General features: G+C 28.2%; 2 protein-coding genes across 2 annotated transcripts; one reads left to right on the top strand and one right to left on the bottom strand.

Annotated features, from left to right (window-relative positions):
• Positions 1-1,862: 1,862 nt before the first annotated feature.
• Positions 1,863-2,343, bottom strand: LOC126553662 (uncharacterized; the record flags this gene model as incomplete). The annotated part of the gene is made up of 1 exon (XM_050208801.1): positions 1,863-2,343. A coding segment is annotated over exon 1 (481 nt), but the record flags the coding sequence as incomplete, so codon positions are not given.
• Positions 2,344-2,839: 496 nt separating this feature from the next.
• LOC126553649 (uncharacterized) lies at positions 2,840-3,520 on the top strand. Its single transcript, XM_050208792.1, has one exon. The coding sequence runs from the start codon at positions 2,980-2,982 to the stop codon at positions 3,370-3,372; it is 393 nt and encodes a 130-aa protein (XP_050064749.1). The 5' UTR covers positions 2,840-2,979; the 3' UTR covers positions 3,373-3,520.
• The last annotated feature ends 9,208 nt before the right edge of the window (positions 3,521-12,728 follow it).

Raw genomic sequence — 12,728 nt, 5'->3', positions numbered from 1 at the left:
TTTTAGATTTTGAATGTAGTGATGAATGTATTTTGATATTGTGTGGTTATGATAACCAAAAATGAGTCATTTTAATTATTTCCATCATGGGCGCCCTTAGGTAACATTTTAGGGGAGGGGGGGTCAAAATAAAAAAAATTCTCAAATGTCAGTTAATGAAGATAATAATAATTCGATATGTTATACATTTAAAAAACTTCCACTCTTTGAGCATTATTATGACTCTCTGATTATAATTAACAGGACCCTAATATAAATATTATTATATTTAAATATTCGATTTGTGCATAGTGATATTAAAGTATTAAAAAAAAATAATGCATTTCTGCGGGCGTTGATTTCCTCTAGTAAGTCCTTGGTTGTAGTTTCCTAAAATTTAAAAAATTGTATTATTAAAATAATCATATTCAAATTGCACCTAGTCAGGAAACTGTTTTATTGAATTCAATAATTACCTGCTTTTCCTCACGCCACTAGCACTTGCCCCTGTGGCTTCTGTTGCATATATTACATTCTGTTTTAAACAACAAAATACATGTTTATTATTGCCACAGATATATAGAATAAACTAGATTGCTAACTGTGATACAGCGTCTTTGTAATTGATTGAAGTCATTGGCCGCCATTTTAAACGAGGCCAATGTTCGTTATCACTTGTGTTTAAAATATAACGTAGACTGATTTTTATTTTGTAATAATAACAACTATTATTAATTATAATTTTCCAAAATTTAAAATAATAAACTATAATCATAATTTAACGTCTAAGGTCTTACCAAATAGTTTAACACTAAAACACTTTAACATAATAATATTATTAATTGAATTCAGTATTACAATATAATAATAATAATTAATAAAACAATAAAAGGCCACAGAAGCCGATGTTTTATATTAAGATCAATAAAACAAACAATAAAAACTATTACAAGAATTGTAGGTATAAAGGTCTATTTACACACAGCAGTGACGTGACAGTGCCGTGACCGTTCCGGGATTCCTCCGGCAAAATTAATAATATTCTTTAAGGAAAGATAAGCATGATGTTCTCACTCGTCCGGCGCGTGACCGTACCGACGAAAACAGTGTTGTCGCCGTCGTCGTACCGTGAATTTGTGATTACTTGCCGACGATATTTTTCATATTTCACGGCAGTGATTGGTGTTGTAATTCATTGATTCTCTCAATTTTTGTAAAAATGAACGACGAAAAACTTATTGAATTAGTGCGAAAATATCCCGTATTGTATGATTTATCTCATGCAAAGTACATGGACACAGATTACAAGAATACTATTTGGAGTAAAATAGCAGAAGAAATGGAAACAACTGGTAAGGAATACATTATTTATTTATATTAATATTATATTATGTACACATTATATCATGTTTAAATACATATTATATTATAAGAAATACATCAAATACATTATCAATGATATGTTATTATTATTAATAATGAATATGAAATATAGAATATTGTCTTAGATTATAAACTTATAACATATTTTTATAATAATACGAGTTATATTTTTAAATCGTCCTTTTATTTCATACATTATTTTCTTAAATTTAATTATTTTATATCCAAGGTAGAGACCCAACCTCAGAATTAAAGTATTCAATGAATACTTCCCTAACACGAATTGCTTCTGTCGTTGCGTTCCCTCCTTGCAAATTTAAATGTTGTAGTGTATGGCCGTTACTTCTATCCACTTGTTGAGTTACGTAATTGTACGTATACGAATCGTATTTTTTTAATGAAATTCTGTAGTAAACAAGAGGCTAAAATTATGTAAACTACATGTTTTGGAAATGCCTGAATTCGACTATTGTAGAGTCTAAACTTTTGTGTAAGTATACCGAATGTATTTTCTGATGTCCTCCTGGCACGACTCAAACGGTAATTGAAGTTGCGCTTTCGGTCATCTAATTTGTCCCCTGGATAAGGTCGCATCAAGTAAGGTTTTAGAGGAAATGCCTCATCACCTACAATTACATATGGAACTTGTGTATCTGTGTTGGGTATGGTCAAATTAGCTGGAATATTCATTGATCCACGATGAAGTGCTTTACCTAAATTTGAATTAGCAAAAACACCTGCATCACTACTCTTGCCATATGCCCCTACATTAACAGCAATAAAATTACAGTGAGCATCCACAAGAGCCAACAAAACCATAGAGAATGTATTTTTATAATTGAAAAACATTGATCCTGTATTTGGAGGTGCTTGAATGGTAACGTGTTTTCCATCCAGAGCCCCGATACATCCCGGAAAATTCCACATATAAAAAAAATCATTAGCTATGTTCTTCCACATTTCTTCGGTCGGTGTAGGCATCAACTAGTCCATAAGATTTTCTGTAATTATTTGACAGGTTTCTCGAACGATCTTGTAAACTGTACTATGCCCCATGCGATAGCTAAACGAAATTGTTTTAAGCGAATCACCCGTGGCCAAATATCTATAAAAATGACAATAGAATTGTTCATTTCTATTGTTTAATCCAAATAATGTAAAACATTAATATTCTTAAAAGATTTTCATTTATTTTCACTCAAAATACACAAGAAGTATTTTCTAATGGACTGGTTTTACAAATTTGTGTAACTGCTATTTTAATTTTATAAATATTTAATTGTTTATTATTATAATATTATGTATATTATGATAATGAGTTTTTTTTTAGCAACACTTATCATTTTAAATTTTGTAACATGCTTTATGAATTATGTAAGGTACATAATATTATATGTTAAGTGGATAAATTATACGAATATAAATGTATGTAGCATTATATTTTTGTCTATTTCAGGGCCTTCGGCTAAAAGTAGATGGGGAAATATAAGAGACAACTTCAGAAAATCTGTGGAGAAAAATAAAACTGTGAGTGGTCAAAAGGCGAAAATAATAAAGCAGTACAAATAAGCACAGCAGTTGAGTTTTATAACGAAATTCTTTGATGAGAGGGACACAATGTCAAACATTGATGACAAAGTCGCAAATGAATATAATATTAATGTTGATGATGACGTTAATGAACCTAACCAAAATAAAGAATACTCTCGAAACTGTACAACAGAAGAAGTTGATAATCCTGTGATCGTAGAGTCACAAAATAGTTCTCCTTTGCCAAGTTTAAAACAATCAGGTTCATCTCAATTTTCTACATCACGAAAGAAAACAAAATACTCGGTACCAGACGCTCCTCCTTCAAAGACAGCCGCTGCTACTGTTATGGAGTACCTGGTAAAAAAAAATGAAAGTATGGTACCATTGGAACCAAAACATCCTGTTGACGCTTTTTTATCCGAAATAGGTAGCTCCAGTTTTGAAAAAATTAACCCCACGCTACTGGCATTACGCTAAATCTGATATTTTTGCTGCCGTTCAAAACTACGAGCTTAAAATGATTATGGACCAGGAACAATTTGCGCAGCCATCTCCTATGTCAACGTATTCTACTTCATCATACTCTGAACAGTCCTCCCCTGCAGCCGATCATTCTACTCCAACAACTTCTTCTTTTACTAATTCATATAGTGATCAAAACCAAGACTTTACAGCATATTTTCAAAACTATTGAGTTGAAAGAACGTGAAAGAATTGAACATTTTTAAAAATTATTTAATAAAAATTAATTTTGTAAGGTTTAAATTCTCATTTTGTATATTAAAAATAAATCGGTTTGTATTGTATTAAATAATATTTATATCTGTAATTACCTTAAACAAACTGCGAGCCGTTCTTTAGGTGTAATAGCTTTTCTCTAATGTGTGTCTTGTTTTTTTAGATGAATTTCTAATTTGCTTAACAGTAAGTTGAATGAATTTTCCGACATTCTAAAGTATTCAAAAAACTTTTTTCCATCAATTCCTTATATAGTGTGGAAAATTCCCCTTCTGTTGGCCTTTTCTTCCATGCCTGATGAACCCATATCCGTTTTTTTTTTACTACTTCTTCTTCCTCTTTTTCGTCCAAAATCAAAGCAATCATCAAACGTTCATTTTCCGAAAACAAAGTCATCGTAGCAGATACGATGACGGATGAATCACTGACCAATGTGAATAGAAATCACGACCGGTTGAATCCCGGAACGGGAACGGCACGGTTACGGCACTGTCACGTCACTGCTGTGTGTAAATATACCTTAATACATATATTACATTCAAAAGTCACATATTATAAAATAAAACAGTCTTTGTTAGCTTTTGTCTCTTACTTACTGTTTTTAAAATGGAAGACGTCATTATTTTGCTGTAAGCATGTAACCGTATATTGAGGTATGTTCTTGTTATGTGATTTATTATTTCTATTTTATGAGGTCTTGAAAATAAATCAGATGTATCCCAACAGTTATCACATTCTTGGAACATAGTAGAGGATGTTGTTAATGCATTTTGAAAATAAACCATAATTTTCAAATCCATGTTTTTAACAAATAACTTTTTTTTCAATCATCAACGATTTAAATAAGGATTCTGTTAATTGGATAGTTTTGAAAACATTGTTTGAAGCTAGCCTTAGTCCTCCTCTTTGTTTTGTAAAAGTAAATTTGCTTATTGATTTCATAATATTTGTTTTATTACAGTAAGAATGATCTTCATACTCAGGAGAGTATGTAATGGCTTCAATACAATACTTACATTTTAAGATTGGTATGAGTTTTTTTACAACATAACCTCTAATGTAATATAATATATTTTCAGTAATCAAATTAAGAAATGTATTATTAGTTTGTTCTACTAATAAAAAATAATCTACATCATCATTTTCTTGTTTTCTAGTTTTTTATACTTCCATTTTATCGCAAAAAGAGAATCTTCATTTGGTGATAATAGTGTACAATTGCCGGAACTCGTCTTTATTGAATTATGCAATAAAATGCTTTTAAGTGCATGCTTGAATTGCAAACAATTTGGATTGTTGTTATGTCCAAATTTTCCTCGCATAAACCCAAAAAATAACTCTAGAGCATCTTGACTAAATTTATAAGTAAGTATATACTTAAAATTATGATTTGTCAATAAGTTATTGGCTATAGCTAAAGTTGACTTAACAGCTGCAGCAAAACCTAATACAAAAGTTTTCCGCCTTTTACTGTCTTCAATAAGTACAAGTACTGTATATTAGTTTTCATTTTCTTTTCAAAATATTTAATATTTTTATTATGTATTGCCTGTTTATAACCCTTTGCAGAGGGGTTACTTGAGTTTAAAAAATCAAATACTTCATCTATAACTCTAACAAATTGTATTGTTGCTTCACACTTCACAAATTCAACTGAGGTTTGAGAGAGGTATAAAAGTGAATCTGCTACAGAACTGCTTAATGTTTGTACAGCGAATTTCACCTTCATTGGATTTACTTTCCAGTTTATATGTGCTGCACTTATTTTGTTGGCTAATTTAAATCCTATTTCATTTTGTAATTGAAATAATTTATCGATATAACGCCATTCTATTAAATTATTATCTTCATCTGTAAATGCACCAAAAGTCCCTAAAGCATTTCTAGCCAATTTAACATTGTGACATGCATCAGGTGTAAAATATATATATTTTGTTTGGATAAAGCAATGTTAAAATCAGATTTAATGGAATCATAAGGTTAGTCTAAGTCACATCCCAATAATTTGAATGTGCTAGCATTAGCATATGCACCATCACATGTGACATTTACTACCTTAATTCCAAATTTATTGCATTCAGTTATGGCCATTGTTATTAGTTGTGACTGCACTGTTGACTTTATTTTGTCCACAAACCAATACCCAATTGGCCATTTCCATTTATTTTTTAAACTGGATAATAAAAATACTAGGACTTCTGTAGCCGCTGATTCACAATCTTCTACTGTCACATTGTTTCCAGAATCACAGTATCCAATGTATCTATTAGTATAAATAAAAGAATAATCTCTTTAGTTTGATTAATTTGTGTTATTTTATATACTTATGATTGGATCTGTCCCAGTGAATTTCCTTCTTAATACTCATCGAGTCTAATATTAAACAACAATATTTGTCTTCGTCAGGGAATTTAGAAATTTCTCCCAATACATTTTTAAAATACCTCTATTTGCATCAATATTCGAAATCCAATTTCTAATAGCACTAGGATTTGGTAGACTAATTGAAGACGTTTAAATTATATTAATACAGAGAATTCATTTTATAATCATATATATTCCATGTGTCCCAAGAAACACTTTATCACTCATTACCTTTTTAATATTTTCAATTCTGTTTGCGGGACATTAAACTACACTTATAGATCAAAATTCTTATGAGTCAAATTTTTTTTTAAACTCAAGTATTGCGTGCATGCGCAACAAAACTTTATTTTTTTTTAACTGGCAACCCCTGTTTTAAATATCATTTTCGGATTGATCAATTTTTTTCAAGTGATTTTGATGTATCAACTTGTATTGTAAACTCAAAATTAGCTAAATTAGAGCTAAAAGTATAATTTTAAAATCTTATTAAATTTGAATATATTTTTTTTAATATTCATATTATTTCTTTTTAAACACCGTGATGTAATATTAAAAAGGTAATGAGTGATAAAGTGTACCTGTTTCTTGGGACACACGGTATATATATAATATATACTACATAGTTATATAAAGTATATAAATGTGTACTACTTCTTTATAAATTTAAGCATTTGCTTAATTCTTGTACCCATATTTATACCACAAGACACAAGAATAGTATTAATTTGACTAATTATAAAAGATAAATGCAATATCACAATTGAAATATTTTAATTTGTATTAAGTAACATATTATAACTGTTAAGAACAATTTCAAATTCTTAATATTCTGTAAATGTTGAACTCAACATTCCCATTACAAGCTATGCTTATATAGGATATATGCCCACTATCAAATATAAATATAGAATGTTTGTGTATACCTAATGTAACTATAAGCTTTTGGAGAGTAAAAGTAAATTGTTGTGGCAAACTTTTTTATTTCATCACTGTAACGCCGTGCCATAGGCTCTATTTAAACAAACATACATATATTTTTAACAAGCAGTATATAGGTAATTTATTAGTTTTAACATTAAGTCTTGTAAAATCACATAATAAAGTAACAAACATATTTTGAACAAGTAATAACATATTATAGTTTTAACATTTAGTCCAATAAAATCAGACAAGCCAAACATATTTGATTAAAACAATAGACATATTATACTACAAAATAATAGGCTTGTTATTTTAAATAAATAATAATTGTTAATCATGTCATAAATTGCTATTTTATTTTAATAAAATAAAATCACCAATATAACTTACTAGTATAATGAACCATGGATGTTTAAAAATTTAACGAGCAATATCTAAACACAATAGTTTTATCATTAGCTCCATAAAATAACAAGAATAAATTACAAGTAACAACATAGTAAATACATATATTTTAAACAAGCAATAATTACACATTTAGACATGCCCTAATAGCACAATCCTCCCACGGGAAGTTCCTATTTTATTCCCGCGTGGGAAGACACTAATGGGAAGTTAACAGGTTAATATATACATAATGTATGCATGCTGCAGCAGCTATATATATTATATATATAATAGTTATATAAATATACCTATATAGGTCAATGCCATTATAATCATATTATGCACGCATATAAATGCTGCCTTTTACCGCCACATATATGGGATATAAATTAGGCTAATATTTTATGATCGGTTTTTTGTAAAGCATTCTTTCCCTCGCGCGTGGGTTTCCCTGCCGCGGTTGGCTACACCGGTTTTGGCAGTTAGGCACCCCGCACCACATTGTTCTATGGCACCAGCACTACATAGAAAACTAAATATAAAACTTCGTTTTGTCTTTTGTGGTAAAAATGTAGAACTCTCCCGTTGCACCGCGGCGCCACCGCCATTTTATGTATTATACGTTCGATTGCAATACCTACGGCATGGATAATTTAAGGTAAGCATAGTTGGTATTAATTAATACAGTAGTAATACCCCATCAAAGACCAATACCAATACATGTATAAATACTTCTTAATATTATGAAATATTTAGATCAGTAAGTTACTGTGTGAACTAGCTGTAACTATTGGTCTTGCTCAGGGTCAAAAATTTAAAAAATAAATAATAAACTAGAATCGTTCCTAATTTGTAATTGGTATAAAGAATTACAAATTTAGAATTTAGGATTTTCTACAATGTACAATATATAATATAATATATATATATATATATAAAAGTGGTAACACTGTTTGTCTGTTACTCGTTATCTTCTACTATAATATCGTTTTCATTTACGTTAAAAACATTATTCTATTATATAATTACAGTAGTGTTTAATTACTTTTTATATTAAATATTTATATTATATTATTTTAATTATTATATTAGTGAATTATATTGTATTAAACAGTCTTATACTAATAAGTTAAAAATATCGATTTTCTTTTATAGTTATTGAAAATCGATCGACTTATTATTATTATTATTATTCTATCAGAACAAAACAAAGTTACAAATCGATATTTTTAAAAACTATCGGTGCAAATATCGATGGCTTAGTGCACACTTGTTATAAGTCACAAAATTGAAATTGTGCAGGAGAGCTGTTTTAAATTTTAACTTTTTTGACACCCAATTAACTTAATTAATATTTAATCAATTTGTTTTTTCTAAATTGAAATTAACTTAAAAATATATGTAGTTTCTTTTTAATATATAAGTTGGATTCATATGATATTTATTTATTTATTTTAATGACATTTTTAAGAATATGGTATGGACTTACAACTATGTGACAAAATAAATTTGTATAGACATGGACTTATAATTTAAAATGGACTTATAACAATTACTTTTTGCAAACAACTTATTATATTTTCTTTTATAAACTTTATAAGAAAACGAAAGGAAACAATATCGATTGATAAAATCTCTTCAACGAATAAAAATAACATTTTTCTATACTCAAAAAGTTGAAACATAAACATTTATTTATAAAACATAATAATTATCACTTCTTATAAAATAACATCAACTAATAAAATAAAAAGTAACCCTTTACCTTGGTTAAAAACATAATAAAATAAAATGTATCATTATAGGTAAGTATCTTTCTTTAAAACAAAATAAAATTAAAACTCTTACTTAAGGATAAAATAATATAATAAAAATTAAAATATAAGTAACTAACAAAACTAATAATAATTTATTTTCTTAATTCAAACAGAAACAATACTATAAAAACTTTACTTGTGGTATGAGATCAGTAGTTCTCATCATCAGTCTCTCCAGTTTCTTCTAAATTTAAAGGAACAATATTTTTATAAGTCTTAAGACTACGATAATAATTGCTGTAAATAGGTGGTATAACGCCATCTTTAAGTAGTTTCATCAAATCTTTTTTTTTTGCTTCACTTATTTGTAGTTGTTTTTTATACTTTGGAGTTAACTCAGAGAAAAATTATGTTTTTTTAGAGACGTCAATAGTATAAAAATCATCCTGACTTAATTTATATTTGAATTTAATTAAGTAAGGGTTTTCTTTATCAAACCTTAACCATTTTACTAAGAGCCATTTCATTTTTTGATTTGTTGTTCCATCTACAAAGCGGTTCCAACATAATTTTGAAGACAAATCTTGAAGATCATAAAATGCAGTATATTCAATTGTTTTTACATTATAGGGTCGTGGTTTCTGTCTAGCTGTTTGAAGAAGCAAAGACCATTCTTGGGTTGTATAGATTTTTTTATGCTTCTTTGCTCGTTCAATAGTAGAGTGCATCGAGTCTGCCTCTAAATAGAAGTGACCAGATTCCATAAATTTCATATCGATAGTTTGTAAGTGTTCAATATTGTTCACAGCATATAACATTGCAGCTGCTACATTTTTGTTTCGATTCTGTCCACCACAAGTATCCGAGAATGTAGATACATGTGACACACTATCAGGCAAAGAATATAAATATTGTAAAAGACAACTTCCAATTTCAGATGAACCTTTACTTCCATTGATTTCATCCCATAGATAACAGTACCCATGGGCATTAGGATTTTCAAAAATAGTAAAATTATATGCAGACAATTTTCGCATATAATAAATTTGAGAGTCTCCTGCATAAGGCAAATTCAAAATTGCCTGCAAATCAAATGTAATTGAGCGAAAGTTAATTCCTTTATTTTCAATTGCTTTTTGTTTGTCTTCTGTTTTGCTATCCATGGCTTCTTTCTCTCTCTCTTTGTGCTGCTCCCATTCTGGTCTTAGTAAATTTGTGTTCTTCGCTAGCATCTTTAAATATATTGCACTTAGTGCATTGATCTTTTTAGGCATATAAAATCCTAATTTTGGTTCATATTCATTAAATATTTTTCTGTAAATATTAATATTTACTGGTATCTCCTGATCCTCAGGTGATAACATATAATTTTCAGTCTTAATTTGTTCATAATACAGCCTATACATAGTTGAAATATTCAGATCAGATGACAAATATTGTTTAGAACTATCACGGCGGCAATAGTGAGATTCAACTCTTGGAAATAAATCAATATGATTTTTAACCTTATTCGTTTTTTCTAGTGGTAATTTAGTCCATGCTACTTGACCTTTTCTTCCATCAATCCCTGTATACATTCCAAAATCATTACAATTTTTGAGAGCATTATTGACCACCGGAAAAGTTATGCTCAAAGTTGTGCACCAAAAATTTTTGGCAAACACGTTTTTTTTCAGTGTTAGAATTTAATAAGAAACATTCACGAGAAACAGCTCTTTGGTTTTCTTCATTATTGTCAATTATAACATTTGAATCTGAATCATTATCTAAATTATACTCTGAATCTCCACTATTTTTTGCAATTTATTATTTGTTCTTGGTCGACGACGTTTAACAGGAAGTTCAGAAACAAGTGAACAGATGTAATTTTTTTGACGAGTTGTATCGCCTAGGTTCCAATATTCTGAACATATTTCCAAACGTAAAAAACTATTAAACACTTCTGAACATCTGAACCGACACATTGAACAATTAATATCTTTTGGTTCTTTACGTTTAACTAATTTACCAAATCTATTAATGTATGATTTACCAGAAGCTCTTTTTTGCTTGTTTATATTTCTTGACCACAAAGAAGGACTGGATTTTTTTTTCCTTTTTTTGAATTAGGAGGTGTCTCTATTATTTCTTCAACTTCAGTGTAAGAGCAGGAACTGGAATTTGCATAGTCAGCACAAAGAATATTCAATGCATTTACTTCAATGTTTTTTGGTTCTTTATCTTCTAAATTACAAACTACTAATTTTAATGAACTGTCCACATTTAGAATTTCACCGGTAGCTATAACTTGGTAATCTATTTTTGAACTCAATAATTCATCTTTACAAATTACTGGAATTGGTACTTCAAAATGATTATCATCTGCAACACATACCATAATGATAATAATATTATATTAAATTTATATAAAAAAATAATATAACTATTTCTTAAGTATTAATGACACAGATATATTATTATGCATCAACAATAATTCAACTTTGTTGGAAATTAATGATTTATAAAAAATAAAAAATGTTAAATTAGTAAAAATTCCATTAACTAGATTTATTATCTACTAGATTATTCTCTTATTATGTTTATCACAATTTTCACACTCATAATATTAATATTATCATCAAATAGTTGTATAAATTAAGATAGATTTAATCAAAACAATTCATTAATAGCTTATAATTGTTATTCAGTAGATATTAGCAACACAAATCAATATAATAAATTAATAATAAACCTAATGAGAAAAAATGTTAGGTATAGGTATTGCAAACCGTGTGAATATAATTAGAATAAAAAAGACTTGAAATTTTTATTTAAAGTTATTATGGGATAATAATGAATAATTAGGAAGGTATAATTTCATATTTAAATCTATAGTTATTTACCTAATTATCCACATAATACTTACCAGGAATAATAATGTTATTATCAACTTGGAACTCATACGGTTCAATACCGTTTATCCATTCATCAATAGTGTGTAGTAATATGTGAATTGCCATCATTCATAGAATCTAAACACAGTTTTAAAATGTATTACAATTAACAGTATAATAATCTAGAAGACATTCATTTATTTTTCTACAACAAATATTATTTGGTACAACTAGTAAGCACCTCACCTGTAGTTAAAGAAGTAATATTGTCCAAACATTTTAATTCATTATCAATTATTGCTGTATCAGGTAATAACTGCTTTTCGACTACATATTGTTGTCCTACAGCTTCATCACCAAATAAGCATACTATAATGTAAAATAATAATCATAATATTAACAATAAGGCCAAGCTTGGTAAGGTAAAGTTTATTAATATATTCTTAATTGCGTACCTGGTCTTAAACTTTGTTTCACATTCTTTGTATCAATTAATCCATCTGTTCCAAGTTAAAATGTTATAGATTATAGTAGAAATTAGGAACTTAGTACCTATATCTAGTATTATTTTAGATAGTTATTAACAGGGTTTGGAACATTAATGTAATAATATAAATTATAAATGTATTTCCATGGACCATGAAATATTATATTGAACAAACTGAATTTTTTCGTATAATAATAATTTATAATTTAATATAATTTAATCCTTAAAAATAATCGAATTTATTTAAATATTCCAAACCCTGGGTAATAAAAATGACTCACTTGAATTCTTGACCATAGCCAA

Source organism: Aphis gossypii, unplaced genomic scaffold (assembly GCF_020184175.1).
Source record: "Aphis gossypii isolate Hap1 unplaced genomic scaffold, ASM2018417v2 Contig00296, whole genome shotgun sequence".
Lineage (NCBI taxonomy): Eukaryota > Metazoa > Arthropoda > Insecta > Hemiptera > Aphididae > Aphis > Aphis gossypii.
The sequence above is the reverse complement of the archived record's forward strand: the minus strand, read 5'-3'. Positions and strand labels throughout refer to the sequence as shown.

Excerpts from the sequence above, each read along its gene's own strand:
- LOC126553649 (XM_050208792.1), top strand. The coding sequence starts at position 2,980 with ATGTCAAACATTGATGACAAAGTCGCAAATGAATATAATATTAATGTT.